General features: G+C 23.4%; 12 protein-coding genes across 12 annotated transcripts; 5 read left to right on the forward strand and 7 right to left on the reverse strand.

Moving 5' to 3' along the window:
- Positions 1 to 2,039: 2,039 nt before the first annotated feature.
- On the forward strand, positions 2,040 to 3,827 carry AAJ76_750002040 (hypothetical protein; the record flags this gene model as incomplete). The annotated part of the gene is made up of 1 exon (XM_024476367.1): positions 2,040 to 3,827. One exon carries the CDS (start codon positions 2,040 to 2,042, stop codon positions 3,825 to 3,827), a length of 1,788 nt encoding a protein of 595 aa, XP_024330132.1.
- Positions 3,828 to 4,209: 382 nt separating this feature from the next.
- AAJ76_750004818 (gtp-binding protein) lies at positions 4,210 to 4,818 on the reverse strand (the record flags this gene model as incomplete). The annotated part of the gene is made up of 1 exon (XM_024476368.1): positions 4,210 to 4,818. One exon carries the CDS (start codon positions 4,816 to 4,818, stop codon positions 4,210 to 4,212), a length of 609 nt encoding a protein of 202 aa, XP_024330133.1.
- A 142-nt stretch (positions 4,819 to 4,960) lies between these two features.
- On the forward strand, positions 4,961 to 6,376 carry AAJ76_750004961 (gtpase sar1 related small g protein; the record flags this gene model as incomplete). Its single annotated transcript, XM_024476369.1, has 1 exon — positions 4,961 to 6,376. One exon carries the CDS (start codon positions 4,961 to 4,963, stop codon positions 6,374 to 6,376), a length of 1,416 nt encoding a protein of 471 aa, XP_024330134.1.
- Positions 6,377 to 6,383: 7 nt separating this feature from the next.
- AAJ76_750007487 (rna exonuclease) lies at positions 6,384 to 7,487 on the reverse strand (the record flags this gene model as incomplete). Its single annotated transcript, XM_024476370.1, has 1 exon — positions 6,384 to 7,487. The coding sequence occupies one exon, from the start codon at positions 7,485 to 7,487 to the stop codon at positions 6,384 to 6,386; it is 1,104 nt and encodes a 367-aa protein (XP_024330135.1).
- Positions 7,488 to 8,131: 644 nt separating this feature from the next.
- AAJ76_750008132 (leucine rich repeat protein) lies at positions 8,132 to 9,340 on the forward strand (the record flags this gene model as incomplete). The annotated part of the gene is made up of 1 exon (XM_024476371.1): positions 8,132 to 9,340. The coding sequence occupies one exon, from the start codon at positions 8,132 to 8,134 to the stop codon at positions 9,338 to 9,340; it is 1,209 nt and encodes a 402-aa protein (XP_024330136.1).
- Positions 9,341 to 9,362: 22 nt separating this feature from the next.
- AAJ76_7500010334 (mrna capping enzyme subunit alpha) lies at positions 9,363 to 10,334 on the reverse strand (the record flags this gene model as incomplete). Its single annotated transcript, XM_024476360.1, has 1 exon — positions 9,363 to 10,334. One exon carries the CDS (start codon positions 10,332 to 10,334, stop codon positions 9,363 to 9,365), a length of 972 nt encoding a protein of 323 aa, XP_024330137.1.
- A 425-nt stretch (positions 10,335 to 10,759) lies between these two features.
- AAJ76_7500013087 (telomerase reverse transcriptase) lies at positions 10,760 to 13,087 on the reverse strand (the record flags this gene model as incomplete). Its single annotated transcript, XM_024476361.1, has 1 exon — positions 10,760 to 13,087. One exon carries the CDS (start codon positions 13,085 to 13,087, stop codon positions 10,760 to 10,762), a length of 2,328 nt encoding a protein of 775 aa, XP_024330138.1.
- A 214-nt stretch (positions 13,088 to 13,301) lies between these two features.
- Positions 13,302 to 14,069, forward strand: AAJ76_7500013302 (cdc6-related aaa superfamily atpase; the record flags this gene model as incomplete). Its single annotated transcript, XM_024476362.1, has 1 exon — positions 13,302 to 14,069. One exon carries the CDS (start codon positions 13,302 to 13,304, stop codon positions 14,067 to 14,069), a length of 768 nt encoding a protein of 255 aa, XP_024330139.1.
- Positions 14,070 to 14,136: 67 nt separating this feature from the next.
- On the reverse strand, positions 14,137 to 15,018 carry AAJ76_7500015018 (hypothetical protein; the record flags this gene model as incomplete). Its single annotated transcript, XM_024476363.1, has 1 exon — positions 14,137 to 15,018. The coding sequence occupies one exon, from the start codon at positions 15,016 to 15,018 to the stop codon at positions 14,137 to 14,139; it is 882 nt and encodes a 293-aa protein (XP_024330140.1).
- Positions 15,019 to 15,649: 631 nt separating this feature from the next.
- Positions 15,650 to 16,390, reverse strand: AAJ76_7500016390 (dhhc zinc finger domain-containing protein; the record flags this gene model as incomplete). The annotated part of the gene is made up of 1 exon (XM_024476364.1): positions 15,650 to 16,390. One exon carries the CDS (start codon positions 16,388 to 16,390, stop codon positions 15,650 to 15,652), a length of 741 nt encoding a protein of 246 aa, XP_024330141.1.
- Positions 16,391 to 16,861: 471 nt separating this feature from the next.
- On the reverse strand, positions 16,862 to 17,032 carry AAJ76_7500017032 (hypothetical protein; the record flags this gene model as incomplete). The annotated part of the gene is made up of 1 exon (XM_024476365.1): positions 16,862 to 17,032. One exon carries the CDS (start codon positions 17,030 to 17,032, stop codon positions 16,862 to 16,864), a length of 171 nt encoding a protein of 56 aa, XP_024330142.1.
- Positions 17,033 to 17,325: 293 nt separating this feature from the next.
- On the forward strand, positions 17,326 to 18,228 carry AAJ76_7500017326 (hypothetical protein; the record flags this gene model as incomplete). The annotated part of the gene is made up of 1 exon (XM_024476366.1): positions 17,326 to 18,228. The coding sequence occupies one exon, from the start codon at positions 17,326 to 17,328 to the stop codon at positions 18,226 to 18,228; it is 903 nt and encodes a 300-aa protein (XP_024330143.1).
- Between the last annotated feature and the right edge of the window lie 9 nt (positions 18,229 to 18,237).

Genomic DNA, 18,237 nt, shown 5'->3' on the forward strand with positions numbered 1-18,237 from the left:
TCATATTTATTACTTACTGTTAATTGTATTTTCACACATTTTTTTTTATCAAAAAAATATATACTTTGAACCTTAGCTTGAGACTTTGCATCTTTTTTTGTAAATATTGTACAGGCTAAGCTATGCGAAAGGATGTTTTTAAGTAAAAATTTTGATTATTTTTACATTATTTAATAGTTTTTAAATTCTGCCAGTAAATTACAGAAAAATATATGATTAATAGTAATATTTACTTAATTATTTTTTTAGTCTATTGACATGAAAACTTTATGTGCTTTTTAACTCTCGTTGATTGTTATGTGCACAGCAAAACATATTATTTGTAAATTATTCCGCATTTATAAATTTAAATATTTTTTATAGTTAAAAATATTTAACTTATCTAATTGTCTGGCTTAATTTCTTAAAATTTCTTACTTTAATACTAATGAAGTTAAAAAGAAGAATATAAAAAGTTTCAAAATTTATTATTAATTATGATTTGATCTTTAAATAATTAACATATTCAAAAAAATAAAAAATGTTTACTTTAATTATTTATGTAAAATTTATACTATATTCGCATGTTAAATTTTTTTGAATTAAGTATTTTTTTCTAAAAAAATAGTTATAGTTTGACATGGACATGAATATACAATTAAGAGAAAAATAAATAATTAATATTTATTTTAGTTTGATATAAATGCTAGACAACTTTTTGCTAGAAACATGTTATTGCTTCGTTTTAAAAAAGGTTTGTGTTTTTAAAATTCATCACATATCATAAATTTAAAATTTTTTTTACAATAATATAACTTTAAAAAAATATTATCATAATTATCGACTAAAATAAGTTATTATCACTTGTTATTTTGCATCATCTATAACGACAAAAAAGTTTGTATGTTAATTTGCTCGCAAAATTTTATGACATTGCAGTCAAAATTACTAGATTTTTATAAATTTTTTTGTTTTAAATTTACTGTAAAAAGGTATTTTATTAAAATCAACAATATTGTCAATTATTTTAATCAAAAATAATGTTTGTAAAATTTTAATAATGTAATGCAGTTGATACAGTATTAAAGAATTTTACGTATTGTTGTGATGCTATTTTTGTAAAATTCGTTTTAAATAATGAATTTTAAATTCCAAAAACAATTTTTTTACTTTTTGGAAAATTCAATGATGTATAAATGAAAAGATTTATTAAATTTACAGTATTTAAGAATATTTTAACAAAAATACAAAAAAGTACCTTTTGCATTATTTACAACAAATTTTATAAAAGTTTTTTTGTTATTCTCATTGCTTTTATGAAAAGTAAAAATGAGAGATGTTAATTGACTTTTTTGATCAAGACTGTGTTTAATTTATTATATAATAAATGAAAAGTCTGCATTTGTGATCTAAAAACATCTGCTGAATTTAATCTTATCATACGGCTTGTTTTTATATTTTCAAATAAATCTACTTCTTAGAAAATTTTAAGGTACAAGCTATATTTTATATTAATTGCACACAAAACTTTATTAGATTCATCTTCAATATGTAGAGTAAAAATACAATTATAAGTTACAAACATAATTTTATATTAAAAAACAAATACAAAATTTTATAAAATAAGGTCTTTTATAAGTAAACCTTAATAATATATTAGTTTGCTAGTTATTACAAAGTTAACATGTCATATTTCTTAATTTAATAAATACATATAAAATATACTAATCAAATTTATTTGATAAAGATAGAAAAACATTCTTTTTTGTTTATTTTTAAACCTTTAATTTAAAAATTTTATTAAGATGAATTTTTGAAAAGATAGACTATTTTTTATATTCTATTTAAAGATGTTGTTTACATGAAAAATATTGTTTTTGCATTTGATTATACAAGAATGTAAATAAACAGAAATAAAGTATTTTACTCAGACAAAAAATTTATTAAAAATTTAAAACAAACAAAATGTTAATAAATTAGTATAGAATTTCATAATACAATATTATACTCACAATTTTTTTTTCATTTATTTAAAACAAAAATCATTCTTTTACCCATTTATGTTTTTATTATTTGTTATTACTTGTATTACGTCAAACCTTGATAATAAAAAAACTCGCAAAGAATTCAAATTGACATATCTTAGTGATGAAAAATATTCTTCTGACAGCTCATTGCCTGTTAAAGAAAAAAATTTTGGCTTAGATTTAAATGATTCTACAGCAAATAAGTCTAGTCATGAAAATTATAATTTTGTAAATAGTATCACCAACTCAAAATTTTCATTTGTCGAAAAAAACACATTTAGATTTACATCTTCAAATGTGAGCTCACAAAAAAATAAAAACCGTCACGATTACATGACATTAAAAAGTAACAAAAATGATTACGCGAAAGACGCATATTCCCAGAAATCAATATTTACACAAAATAAATCCTATTCAAAATCCGAAATGCCTGCTGCTAATACCGATAAAGATGCTAGTATTTCTACATCTGAAACATCTTCATTAGCTGTGTCTCCAGCTTCTTCTAATTCCGCATCTGATCAATCAAACATAGAAGACGATTACTTTGATGATAGATTTTCTACATTAATTAATGAAAATAATTGTATGACACAAGAGCGCAGTCATAGCCTTAGCCCCATATCATCCGATCGAAGCAGTAAATGTGGCTCGATGGACATTAAATTTGAAAATAATATTCAGAACAAAGAAGTGTTAAAGCCTAATTTGAACGAAAGATATTTACGAACCGACAACTGGATATACGATACCAAAAACAGGTATAAAAATGTGTATTCAAAGAGAAAAAAGAGGCAAAATATTAAATGTTTACAAAAATCGCCAAGCAATAGCTCTTCTGATAAAACAATAAATACATCAGAGTGTTCTATTAATTTACAACCAATAAATGAAAGCATAAAATTGGATGGAGAAACAAAAGACCTTTGTCAATGGGAACATTTAGTGCCAACACAGAGTATCGAACCCATTAAAGAGAAATGTTTTAGAGACATCAATAAGTTTAACGAAACCAATGAAGAAGAATGTTTTAGAGATATCAATAAGTTTAACGAAATCAATGAAGAAGAATGTTTTAAAGACATTAATAAGCTTAACGAACTTAATAGAAAAGATAAAGATTCAATCTGTAAATTTTGCAATAAAGAATCATATCTTAATCCAAAATATTACACTGAAAATAAAAATGAAATTTGTATAAAAGATAAGTCAGATTATAATTATCGTTATGCCTTGAAGTGCAATAATTTCTGTACATTTTGTAAAATGCATGCTACAGATAAAAACTCAGCCTACGGTTTATGCACTCCATGCGAGGTGTCTAATAATAAATGGTTTATTAATGATCTAGATATATACAAAGATAATTTCATATTGGATAATAACATTTGCAATAATAAAATATTACAGTGTCAGTGTAAAATATTTAGTCCAAGTTGTGTACATAAAAAATGTAAAAAAGATCTTTTAAGATATATTATCTTAAAAAACAATAGTTTTACTAACCACGACGCTTTAGACGTAAGCAGTAATTTACAATCAACTTTTAGTTATGTTTTTTTCTTCATGCTACCTTGTGATACTAGAAATAGTATGTTATGTTTTTATAATAACGTTAGACAGTTTATATCACCAGATGAATTTAAAAATAATATCATTGCTGTTTTAAAACAAAGTAATGAATTTCAAAAAGTGCTAAATCAAAATTCAAGATTAATTAATTTAGCTTGTAAATATGTAAATTTAAAACAAGGAGAAGGGGATGTGCACAAAATGTCGCACCAAAGCGATTTAACAAGCATTTTTGATTTAGAAATGTAGCAAACAATTATTATGTAAATAAAATTTTTAAAAAAAATAAGTATTTTTTAAAATAAGTGAAATAATTTATTATTTTAATTCAAATTACAATTTTTCTGTATTTTTGTAAATTTTCTAAAAAGTATATTTTATGAAAAAAAGTGATTTAAATAAAACATCGTATAAATGGGATAAAATACAAAACATTCGCTATGTAAAATTTATGTAGCTTTTTATCTTTTAGTTTAATATTTTACAAAAAATTAAGACAGTATAAACTATATGTGTTCAAATATATATATCTATTTATTAATATTACTTCAGTGAAGAAAAGATCTTTTTAAAGAAAATTTTCTTTATATAAAGAATTATTTTTTATAAAATTTTAAACATTTTTAATTATTTACCAAATACCTCCACAACAATTTGAATCTCGCCTATCATCTAAATTTATTATTTCTTTATAAATATCTTCCTCTTCTGGATTATTTCTAATATCTTCTTCTATAAGTTCATGTATAGCTTTTACTAAATCAGAAATATCCTCATAATTCAATGCACAAGTTTCAACAAAAATTGCATTGTATTTTTTCGCCTTTTTCTTACCTTTTTTCCGAAGTTCATCTAGGCGTGTTTTATCTACCAAATCTTTTTTATTTGCAACAATTAAAATTTTAATTTTATTTTCTGGATCATTAATTTTCACCAAGTTATTTATCCAATAGTCAATTCTGTCAAATGAATCTTCATTTGATAAATCATACACAATTATTGTTATAAAACTATTTCTAGTGTAATTAGGAATAAGAGAATTAAATCTCTCTTGTCCTGCTGTGTCCCACAACTGTAGCCTTACTTGCTTCCCAAGAATATTTATTGTTGTGCTAACAAAATCAAGCCCAATTGTAGGACCAAATGAATCTTCTATTTTTTGATATAGATATTGTGCCATAATAGTTGTTTTTCCTACACTAGAGCTACCTACAAATACTGTTTTATAAGTGTTTTTCATAATAACCCTTTAAAAATAAATTATTTATAAATTTAAAATTCTTCTTGCATAAGGAGAAGGATTTACTAAAGTCATTTGTAAAGGCACAAAATATAAATCTTTGTATAATAAAAATTAGTTTATGATTTTAAAATCCTAACCCATGTTTTTATCAAAAATATTTTCTTTTAGCACTAAAAACGAAGAAATAATATACGAAAACATTGCATATAAAATGATAAAAACATGTCGTGATGATAAAATTGTTACAAAGTTTGTTTATAAAAGAAGTATTAAGCAATATGTTCTTTTAAATAATATACATCATGACAATCTTATAAAACCTACAAAAATTAATACAAAAAGCAATATTTTTTACACACAACTTTTATTTCCGTTTAATAAAGTGTATAAAAGTGGTACCAAAGAATTCAACAAGCATATATTTTATTGTTTAGCAAATGCCATAGATTTTTTACATAAAAAGTGTAATATTTTACACAATAACATAGATATTGAATCATTATTTTTTACCGAAGATGGAAAAATAGTTTTAGGTGGGTTTGAAAATTCGAAAACCACTTCTTATCACGATCCAGATAATATCCAATTTAGTAATCTAGTACAGAAATTTTTAAAAGTTTCTACAAATATAGAAAGTTTTATTAATGAAAATAAGACCAGTTCGCAATATTTTATTGACAATGATATTTTTTTCTTTGGATTTGACTCGCACAATGTCGAGCATAAAATTGAGTTTATACGTTCCGTCAAAGATAAACACAACGAATTTGTAGAGATTTACAAAAAAAAAATAATACGAATTTTTGTAAAAGATCTATCTAAAGACTATGACAAATTTTATAAAGAAGAGATTTTGAATATGATTTTCAGTCTTGATGTTGATTGCTATGAAGATGTATTACCTTCTTTATTTTATGTTTTGGATTCTAATGTCAGGTTGTTTTTATTTAGAAATTGTAAAGTTTACACCAAAAAAATAGAAAGTTTAGATAAATGCTTAGATTCTTTATTATTAGGTCTTAAAATAAAAAAGAATGATTTAAGAAAGGAAACGATAAATTTTTTAAAACGCAATTTTAATAAATTTACAGATTTGTCTATAGTCAAGATATTAGAATATATGTTTGTTAATATTTCTGAGCCTGAAGATATTTTATTAATTTTAAATTATGTTAATAGCACTAAACCACGTTTATCTAATACAGATATTATTTATAATATGTGCAAAAAATACGTAACAATTACCGGATGTAAAAATGAAACACTAAAAACCATACATTTATTTTACACTTCATTTAACAAACATAAAGTCAGTGTAGAGTTATTACCCTTACTGTGTACATATTTAGCGGATTCTAAAGTACAGAATTCGACATTTCTCCTTGTAGAAGACATTTTGGCAGATTTAAAATGCCATAAAGAGAAAATTTTGTCTAAAGAGTGGTCTTTCACTGACCTATTTGGTAATAACAAAACATTAAAATCTAAAAGTGCAGAAAATATCAACGAGAAGGAACAACAAAATTCTGACGAGGAGTGGGATGATGATTGGTAAATAAAAGTCAAAATTCAAATTTAATTTTGTTATCTTCTTCATACCAGTAAAAAGTTAAATTTTTTGTTTTATTTAATCTATTTATGTTAGATTTTACCTCATTAGATTTTGTAACACAAATATTTAAACCAATTTCTTGATTCTCTACAAATTCTTTAAATCCTTTATGATACAAAATTTTTTGATTAATTTTAATATCTGGGCTGCTTTTATTGTGCACTGCTAACATTTCTTGTATTTTTATAGAAAGCAACTTAAGACATGTAATAGCATTAGTAATAGAACAATGGGAACCATCTTGTATAATGGTATTTAAATAAAATCTTGATAATTCTTTTAAGGCTATCCTTCTACTTCTTACATCTAAAAATAAATAGGAAGTATCAATTATTTTATTATGATACATTCCTAAAGCAGAAAAATCATTTTCTAGGCTGTGTCCAAGAAGAACAGTATTTTTGCCTATAATTTTACAAATTTCATTTTTCATTACAGAATTGTCTATTCCTGAATCTAATATTGTTTTTGTTAATCCGCTCCATTTTGTTTCATAATTTTGCACACAATTTACAGGTTTAACAAATTTATCATATAGTACATTACCCGTATGATCTACAAGACTTATTCTTCCCACCTCTTTACCAATTTCAGTTGTAACCATTTCTATATCCAAAGCTATAAGAAAGTGTGGCGTATCATTAATAAAAAGGTTATTTTTATCTGGACATTTTAGACTAGGATTATTTTCAACAAATATTTCGCTATCGTACAATTGTTCTATTTCTATAAATGAAACAAGATTAAGATTTTCTTTAGTCAACACAGACAAGTCTGGTGTGATATTACAAATTTTTACTTCACGAGTAAGAAAAAAAGGTAGATCAGAAAAATTTAACTTTTCATTTAACTCCAATTTACAATTTGACGGAAGCACAAACTCATTTTGTTTAAAATCTTCAATAAAAACAAAATTTACTGAAAATGGCTTCTCTGCGGATTTTATCTGCATAAAACCGGGCCTTTTAGTTTTATTGAATGCCCATTTTAATATTTTGTATACGTCATTCAACTTAAATCGCTTAAGATATTTATAATCAGCTATGTTTGTCATTTAGGGCTAATAAATTATAAAAAATAATTAGAAACTAAGTTGTATTATATTTAAATCATTACTTTGTTGTACTTATACTTATACTTTACTATACATTTATTGTTTTAAACTTGTCATGTAAAATAACTTAATAAAATAAATAATGATGAAATTTGTAAACACTGTTAATATCAGAACTTTATTGTTTTCTTCTATACTCACCCTGAAAATTTAAGTTAGGAATATAAAATTAATTTAAAAATAATAACAAATCTAATTAAGTTATATTTACTTCAATAAATTTAATAGTAATACTTTTTTAGCTATAAATGAATTGTCATTAATATTTAAAAATTTTATATTTAAATGACTAATAAAAGTACATTTAAATTGTAAGTCTTTATGATAATATTTAGATTATTTACTTTACACTATGTAGGTCATTTAACTGCTATGTTTAAATATCATTAAAACAACCTCCTTTGCAAAATAATGAAACAGGTTTTAATTTAAAACATTAAAAATAAAAATCGTAAAATCAACTTATTTTTATAAAAAATTAATTACTAATTTTTTGCAATAAAAGATCTTTAGCACTAAATTTTTGTTTGAAACAAAATCGAGACAAAAAAATATAAAATAATTAATCAGCATAAATAAATTAAATGTCTGAAATAGTATCCACAGATTTTTCAAAAAGTGACTTAACAGAAATTCAATATACAAAAATAAATGTTAAAACAAGTTGGCTTATAATATCAGATAATAAACTAAAATGTATCCCCGATGAAATCCAGAACCTTAAATATTTAACTAGATTAGCAGCCAATGACAATAAAATTTCAGAAATTAGTCCTCAACTTTGTCATCTTCAAAATTTAACATGGATCGATTTTACAAGAAATCGCCTAAAAAACCTCCCTACAAATTTTCATAATCTGCATAAAATATCAGGTCTCGGATTGAGCGAAAACGAGTTTGATGAAATACCTGAAAATATTTATAAAATGGTAAGTTTAAGAAAATTCGGATTTTTTTCTAATAGAATACGGTGTATTAAAAAGGATATCAGATATTTAAGAAATCTAGTTAAGATTGATTTGTCTAATAATCTACTGAGTAGTTTACCTGACGAGATTTGTGAATTAACTTATCTTAATTGGTTAAATTTATCGAATAATAAATTAATTAAATTACCAAAAGATATGAATAATCTTATACATTTAGAAGAACTAGGTTTGGGGATGAATAACTTGACAGAATTACCTAAAATGGATAAATTATATAAATTACGAATACTACCAGTGTTTAAAAATAATCTTAAAGATATTACACATACTTTAAGATACTGTAAATCTATTGAAAAACTGGACTTTTCTGATAATGAAATTAGTGCACTTCCTGATTTTTTATTAGATATGCCTTGTTTAAAATACTTGAATTTAAAAGGCAATAAAATTAATAAAATAAATATTGATAAAATAGAATATATAAAATCTAATATAAATATGATAGATTTAAGTGATAACAAATTAGAAGTAGTTCCATATAAATTCTTTAAATTGTTTAGTAATATAACTACAATAAAAATATCTGATAATCCTTATAATTTACGAGATAATACGCAACCAAAAAAAATCACTTTATTAGAAAGATGTTATAACAGATTATTAAATTTAAAATATCATATAAATCCTTGTTTAAATGTTTTCTTCCAAAAAATAAGGATATGTGATATTTGTAATAATTATTATGTTAACTCCCCATATTTTACGTACAGCAAAAGTAGTATTGAAGAAGAAGAACAATTTGTATTCGTTGTAGAAAAACTTTGCTGTTCTAATGGATGTTATAAACGAGAAATAAAAAAATAGACATAAATTGTTAAAACATTAGTTATTTTTTTAATGTTTCCCTTATTTTGTAATTATTTCTCATTGGTTTATAATATCTTGATAACTCTTCTATATCTAAATTATCATCAAGACTTTCTAAAATATTATTAACAACTCTATAATGATTTGGTGTATTTTTATCTTCTCTAATTTTATATAACACCCATCCACCTATTTTCAATATATCATTTTCAATATCATTAACTATTTTTTCTTTATCAAATACAAATTCGCCTATTTTTCCATCTAAATCATTGTGATCAGTCTCAAAATAATCAAAAATAATTTCGTTATTTTTATATGTACATGTCAAAGCGTAAAGACCCGCCTTTCTCTGTTTAAGTCTAAAATCTATTGTATTTATTTCAGGTGGTTTCCATTTCAAATGTGTTCCCCTTTTATACAAAATATATTTATCATTAACAGGTGTAAAAATCAGGCCATCATTTTTATGATTTAAATTTTTGATCTGATTGTAAATTTCTAGAAAACCATAACTCTTATACATACTCTTCACATAAAAATTTATATTAAAATCAATACTTGTAACAAATTGTTCGCAATAATACAATCTTTTAAGTAAAGGCTTATCTGTGATAATTTCATTATTATACACAAGACAATCAAAGATTCCATAGTTCAACTTTTTTTTATGATCATAAAATAACTCACCATCTATAATTGAATTTCCAATATTGAGATTATCATATTGTATTTCATATACATCATTTTTTCTGTCATAAAAATATATTTTATTGTCAATAGTTAAACATAGCATTCTAACACCATCTGATTTCTCACATACCATGTAATCATTTTTTAATAAAAGAATGATATTATCATTTGTAAGAGAAATTGGATGATTACCTATAAATTTGTATGCAAAAATGGGATTGTCAATATTCAGTAATTCATTAACCCGCTTAAAAATATTAAATTTTACATCCTTATCAACTTTCTGTCCAATCTCCATAAAAAGGGCTTAAAATTTACACCAAAGCATCTTTAAAATAAACTTATGAATGTATAGAACATGTCATTATCATTTATATACATGATAAATTTAATATGTTAACTACATCTAAAATTTAAAACAAGTAAACACATATTTTATACATAAAAATATTCTAATTTAAATTATTAAAAAATCTTGCTTTCTTATTTTTGAATAAAATTTTAATTTTGCAATTCAAGATATTTTCCGTCTCATAATTAAATTAAAAAAATAACATCTTACATCTTTCAATAGTTATTACATTTTATGTCTGTCTTGTAAAAAATTCAATCTTATATCTTTCAATAATTTTTACATTTTAATCTTTCAATTATATTACATTTTATATCTATCAATTATAATATCTGTCAATAACACTTACATAATCCATCTTTCAATAATTATTACATTTTATATCTGTCAATTATATTACTACACATTTTACTCAAAACTGTACGACTTATTTTTATATCTCTTTTTTTGCATAAAAAGTATAATTTTTTTACTCCAAAATTAATTAACCTTAAATAAAAGTTCTCATTAACAAATATTGCTCTTTTAAATAATATTTGTAATTTCCACACATACAATACTAATGTATCATATATATTCTCATATACTTTGGGATTTAATTTGTTAATTAAAATGCAAGATCTTGTATCAATAAATTTACTCATTTTTTTAATAATTAATAGTCCTATGTTATTACTTGGTGAATAAATACCAAACTTAATATTTTTGTCATCTAAATTATTCTTTAAAAAGGTATTCTTGCCTATTGTAGTAAATTTCATACCTAAATAAATTATTTCACTATCTTTTAAAATAAGATCATTTTCTTCTGTAACATCAAAATTTGATTCAGTTTTTTTAGTTTGAAATGTAACTCCAAATTTTGATAATTTTTTTGAAATTTTCAGAAAATTTAAAATATCAGATTTATTCTCGGAGATCACTAAGAAATCATCTACAAACCTAATAATCTGTCCATCTTTCATAACTTTGTTAAAATACTTTTTATCTAATTGCGAATAATATAAAGCACATATTAACGAGCTTAAAATACTACCTTGTGGTATTCCTTCTGTCTGTTTAAATATTTGGTTTTTATACGATATTTTATTATTTAACAATACCCGCTTTACTATTTTAACCATTTCATCTCGTGTGTATTCCTTCACATAAATATCATCTAGCAAAATTTTTTCTGAAAATTTTTTAAAATATTCTGGATATTCTAAAAATTCATTAAAAACAGTAATACATTTAGTTTTAGTAGGCCTTAAAAAATTATTATTAATCTTTAACAAATTATTATAATTTTTTACGACCAATTCGCTAAATGTTCGTACAACATAATAATCTTTTTTAAAAAGTTTATCTATTAATCGCTCTAAATAATTGTGTTTTATATTATCAAAACATTTTTTTACATCCATTTTTAATATATATAAATTTTTCTTATTAATTAATGGATACAACTTATTCTCCATATCTTCAAATCCTAGCATAGAATTAGACAATAATTGTCTGTTTTCATATTTAATTATTTCATAAATCGAACTAATATAATTATTAGAAATATTAAGATTTGAATATGAACTTAAATTAACAATTACTCTACCTTCTAATAGTTTTGGAATTACTCTGACATTATTTATACACTTATTTTTATCGTTTATTGAGTAAGATTTATATCTATCAGATGATAAATGGGCATTTATGCATGTCTCTGAAAATTTATACCATCTATGCCTTACGTAATAATAACATTTATATTTTGTTTGGCATGATTCAGTACAATAAACAAATTTGTTGATAAATGGAATATAAAAATCACTAAATAAAAAAACCAAATACTTTTTTGTAAAATCCATCATATTGGTGTAATCAATATTGGAATATATATTTCCATTATTTTTGAAAAATCTAAAATTTACAATTCTGAAGTGTCTTATTAACTCTTCTTCACTAAATGACTCTAATTTATTTTTATAAATAAGAAGTGTTAATTTCTGTTTTAATATTCTAAAATTGTATCTATCAAAAATATTTAAAAAAACTTTTTTAGATACACAAAATAAAAAATTAATTAATTTCAGAGGATCAATAAGGTTATCAGCTGTCATATATTTATAAAATAACTTACTAAAATTATTTTTCTTGTATTTAATTGCACTTTTCTCAAAAACTTCTTCATTTATTATATCCTTATATCTACATTCTAGTAGCAAATCTTTTGGATGTATTTGTATGATATCCTTATTTTTAAAAAACAGTTTATGCCTATTTATGCGCCTAGTATTTTTTTCTGAGTTAAAAGTTCCTGAAATCATGAGTAAGTTACTCATATCATCTTTGCCAGGCATTTCGACAAATAATCGACAATTTATAATAATGTCAATAAATAACTCATCTCCTAAATGTTTAAGTAATTCCTCAAATGTTAAAAGTTTACTTACAACATTATTAGGTCCTACAATGCATAATTGTTCATTAAGATATTTGAATCCTTGGGTTATGACATTATTTATATCTTTTTTAATGCAATACTCAATACAATATTTTAATATTTCAGAAATCGATAACTTATTTTCTCTATTACAAGATTTGGGTAAAACAGTATATGAGATAAAATCTGGTATATTGATTTCAATAGTTAATGGTAAGTTTAATAAAAGTAGAAAGTCTTTAAAAGGAATGCATCCTAAGGATTCTATTTTTTTATTCATTTTGACGGGTTACAAGTATAAAAAAATAATATAAATAAATGCGTAGTCTACATACAAACCATCAAAACACAGCGAGTATGGCGTAGCGGTAGCGTATCAGTCTCATAATCTGGAGGTGCGGGTTCGACTCCCGCTATTCGCATTTTTTGCAATTCTATATAATTTTAAATTTATATTTTATTTTTCCACTTAAAATAATCATTTAAATCCCTTTATGTCTCTACATAAAAAAATAAGAGAGATTTTTTCATCTGCGTCATTAAATTTTTATAAAAGAGAAGATGTTATAGAAAAAGTTAACAATTTTATTAACTCAAAATCAGATAATATTCTCCACTTAACAGGAAACCCTGGAAGTGGTAAAACTTCACTTGCTAAATACGTTTGTAGAAATAAAAAGCATATGTTTATTAATGCATACAATGAAAATATAAAAAAGCTTATTTTATTAAATCACAAAAATAAAATATGGATTATTGATGAATTTGATAAAGTTAATGATTCTAAGTTTATAATTAATTACATTAAAACACATAATAAAAAACTTATAACTCTAAGTAATTCATTAAACAATTTTAAATGTTTAAATGAAATAAATATATCTCTAAGACCATATACCAGTAAAGAAATAGAAGATATTTTACATTTAAAATGTGAAGAAGTTGGAGAGAAATTCTTAAATGAATTTGAGATCAAATTTATAGCTAAGATGTTTGGTAGAACAGGTGATATGAGGCTTGTTTTTAATTTTATAAGAGACAATTACGATAAAACTACACAAAAAATTATACTTAATAAATCTACAGAGGATAATAAAGATGTTGAAGATGTAAATATTCATCATAAAATAATAAAAGAAATCGTATTTAAGAATTTTGACAGAAGAAAAGCTTTTAGTATTTATATTGAGGAGTGTGAGAAATTGGGTATTCCCTATCTATTTAGAAATGATTTTTATTCTGTGTATGATATTTATAGTTAAGTATTTTTGTATTTTAAATGTTTATCTTTTAATTTAGTTGATTTACAAACAGTTAGTTAAATGTCTATCAATTTGTATCATTGTCATAAGACAAAAAATGTATAAAATCCTGATTAAGAAAAGGACCGTCTAATATGTACTTATACAAAACTTGATTGTTTTTTTTAACTGCTATTTTGTCCTTTTTAAGATTGACTTCATAATACATTCCATTTATAAATTTATGCCTGCTAATTATAAAAGGAATAACATAAGTAGAAGATAAGGGCTCATTTAGTATTAAATCTATCATTAGATCTATGTCAATATTTTTAAGTATAAGAAAATCATTTTCTTCGTATTTTATGTCATTAGAATTAAGCAACTTTATTAGTCCCTTAGAAACTTTCAGTTCTTTATTTTTATAAATTAAAATATCTGATTTATACTTCATTATAAAGTCTTTCTTACTTTTAAAAATGTTAAGAAGTGAACTAATAAACAGAGTATAAATAGATTTAAAAATATTGCTCTTTTCAAATCGTAAATCAGGCATGTATGGAAATTTATACATAGGTACAGCTTCTTGTACAATATCATCTGATGTGTATAAAATTAATTGATTTATAATTTTTGGTGTTATAAAAGATTTGTGGGAATTTACTGACTTGGGTTTAGACAACACAGATAAAAAATCATCTTCCGATATTTTCTGTGTAGGTTTATTCAATGGGCTTGTTATGTGATTATAAGATTCACCATCTTTTTGTGAGGGTTTACTAATAATTTTTGTTGTATCAGCCTCATCGATAAAACTTGAATCTAATTCTGATAGTGTTACATCTTCTAAAGACAGAGGGCTGTTTTTATAAAAAATATCAAATGGGTCTTCAGGAATAATTTCTTCATCAAAGATAGGTTTTTTAGTACCTTTAATTTTTTTAAGAATTTTCTTTCGAGTATTTTGCATTGAGGATTAAAAATTAATAATTTTTTTATCGAAAATTTTTTGTAACATCACCAAAGATTTCTGTAAAAAAATATTTATGCGAAATAATTTTTTATATAAAGTATTACATAATCTTAAAATAACATATTTACTTTAAATTTAATTTATAAATAAACAAAAGTATAAATAATTGCGATTTATTTATTTTTAGCTTATAGTTTGTAAATATACTATTTTATTTTAATAATTTATTTGCTTTTAAATTATATTTATTTCAAAGATTTACAAACCCAGTCCTACGTTAAAATTTTATTTGAATGATCTACAATTTGATTCTAATCAAGTTACAATTTAAGTAATAAATTTTACATAAATTAATAAGCATTTGAAACTAACATCTATCTCGTTTGTATAAATTTTGGTAATTCAACACAAAAACTTATTTTTTAAATAATAATAATTAAATCAAAGATTTTTGTGATAGAAATCTTTTATTTTAAAAATTACTTAATGTTCTTGTATATAATGTACACATCAGAACATAAAATAAAAATCTAAATATTTTTTTAAGACAACATTAACATTTTACTGGAAAGAAACTATAAATCTTTTAACTCTTGTATTGATATCAACATCTAAGTAAATTTCTATTTTATACAAAATTTATATCATCATTGTCTATTTCATCATTCCTAAAATAATCTAGTCCTGTTCCATTTGGTCTCCACAGCCATAAAAAATATAAGTTACCCATAACTTCACACCAATTTCCAAAAAATCCCTTATCGTACGCACTTCGCTCATCGTAAATGTAATAATGCTGATCTTCAATAAATGTTATATTCTTAGAAATTAGCTGTGCCTGAATTTTAAACATAACACTACAAAGAGCTACTAATGAAATAGAATATAACAATAAATAAGCCAATAAAACTTTCGCCATATTATTTACTCGAATTTTTATTATAAAATTAATTATTCCAAGTAAAGATACAAATAATGATATAACTGTAAAAAATAAGAAGCGCATAAAATCGCCGTGGTTGTCATAATTTACACAAACACCAAGCCACATACAGTGGTGATCCATTTTTTTTATGCATTTTTTACATTTACTACAATGGTGTGCTCGAGTTGGTTTAAATCCCTCGCATATTTTACAATACCGAGAGCTTCTGCTGAATGTGTCTTTAAGCTTATAATCTACGTATCCTTTTCTTAAAAAGCATAAAATTAAATAAAAAATACTACAAAATTGAAAAAAATAATTTGCATAAATAAATATATTGTAGAAAAGTTTAGAAATCAAATAATTGGTAATTAAATGATGAAATGTAAGAGAACAGAGGAGAAGAACAAATCTAAAAAAATCTAATTTGGATTTTGGTAACATTTTTATGGGGTTTATATCAGTTTATTCCAAAAAGTAAACAAAAGATTAATAAACATTACAATAAATAAAAATTTTATTTTGATACAACTGAGTGACTGTGTGTATTTATAAACTTTTAGTAAAATATTGTTCGTGTTTTCCAGGCAATTTTAAATTCATTTCTTATGTAATCTTTTTTAAACCTAGTGTTGTACCATATTTACACTAGATTTCTTTAATGACTTAAATTTTTATTCAAATTTATTTAATCACTACAAGAATTAGATAATAATCTTTGTATTAATAGACAAATTGCTTTTTATCTTAGTAAATATAATGCGATCATAAATAATATGTAATTTGCACTTTTAAGTTATCTACTAAAATAATTAATTGAAAATTAACATGAAAAGAATCGATATGTTGAATTAAATTTAAAAACTATAGGGCAGAAACAAAAAATTGTCAACAAAGTAAAATTCAAATTTAACATTAATATTTCAAAGAATCGAAATGAGAAACAAATATTGTATTAAATTTATCGTAAGCAGTAGCGCCAATGGTCAAGTGGTTAAGACAGCACCTCTTACGAGGTGTAAGCCTAGGTTCGATTCCTAGTTGGTGCGTTTTTCGTTGTTTAAATGTGTCCAAATTTATAAACATGTGCTGGGATTTACTTGCTCTTTTAAGCTTTTATTTAATATATCAATAAACTTATTTTATTAATTTTTTTCCTAATCACAAATACTATTTGTAGGATAGTAAGGATGTAGACACGCCAATCAGTAGTATTGGATTAATAGCTTTGACATGTCTGTTATAGTAATTATAGTTATTAAATAAACCCATGTTTTATACCAAACTATTATTTATGTTTAATAACAATTTTTAATAAATCTTTAAATGTATCATAATTTTACGTATTTTTTAAAAAACCTTAATTTTTAAACCCTTATATGAAACTTGTAACACATGACGGAAAATTTCATTATGATGAAGTATTAGCTTCCTCAATACTATTGTTTATCTATCCAAATGCTGAATTAATACGAACAAGAGATCTTGTAGAAATATCAAAAGGAGATATTGTTTACGATGTAGGTAGCGAATTTAATCCATCTACTAAAAGATTTGACCATCATCAGCATAGCTTTAAAGAAACTTATTCTAACAAATACAATTTTAAACTTAGTAGTGCTGGTTTAATTTATAAATATTTTCAGAAAGAATTGTTTCAATATTTTGAGATTTATGATACACACCCGCTTTATGAAAGATTAACTGACAAAGTTTACAATGAATTTTTTTTAGGTGCGGATTGTGTGGATAATGGAATAGATATTTGGAATATAGTTAAACCAAGGACAATTTATGATGTAGTGAATGATCTAAATGTGGATAATGATTGTTTTTCTGAAGCTCAGACAAAAAATTTTTACGAGGCTGTCAAAATTGTCTCAGATGATTTTATACGATACATGTATAAAGTGAAAGATTATTGGTTAAAGTACTACAGCGAATGCGAAGAAAAAATTAAAAATTTGTCGGGGCATATTTTACAATCTGATAAGTATTATGATGTCGATCTTATTCTTGATATTGAAAAACAATACAACAAAGACGTCTATTATTTAGTGTATCCGCAAAATAATCAGTACAGAATTCGTGCGATTAATGTTGAATCCAAAACTATGGCTAGTAAACTGCCTTTAAAAGAGGAATGGAGAGGAAAAAGAGGCAAAGAGCTTAATGATCTTTTTGAAGGAGCAATTTTTGTTCATTATTCTGGATTTATTGGAATACATAAAACAAAAGAAGGCGCACTTAAAATGTGTGAAAATACAATTAACAGTAAGTAATAAATATGG

This window comes from Vairimorpha ceranae (genome assembly GCF_000988165.1).
Source record: "Vairimorpha ceranae strain PA08 1199 chromosome Unknown NODE_75, whole genome shotgun sequence".
Classification (NCBI taxonomy): Eukaryota; Fungi; Microsporidia; family Nosematidae; genus Vairimorpha; species Vairimorpha ceranae.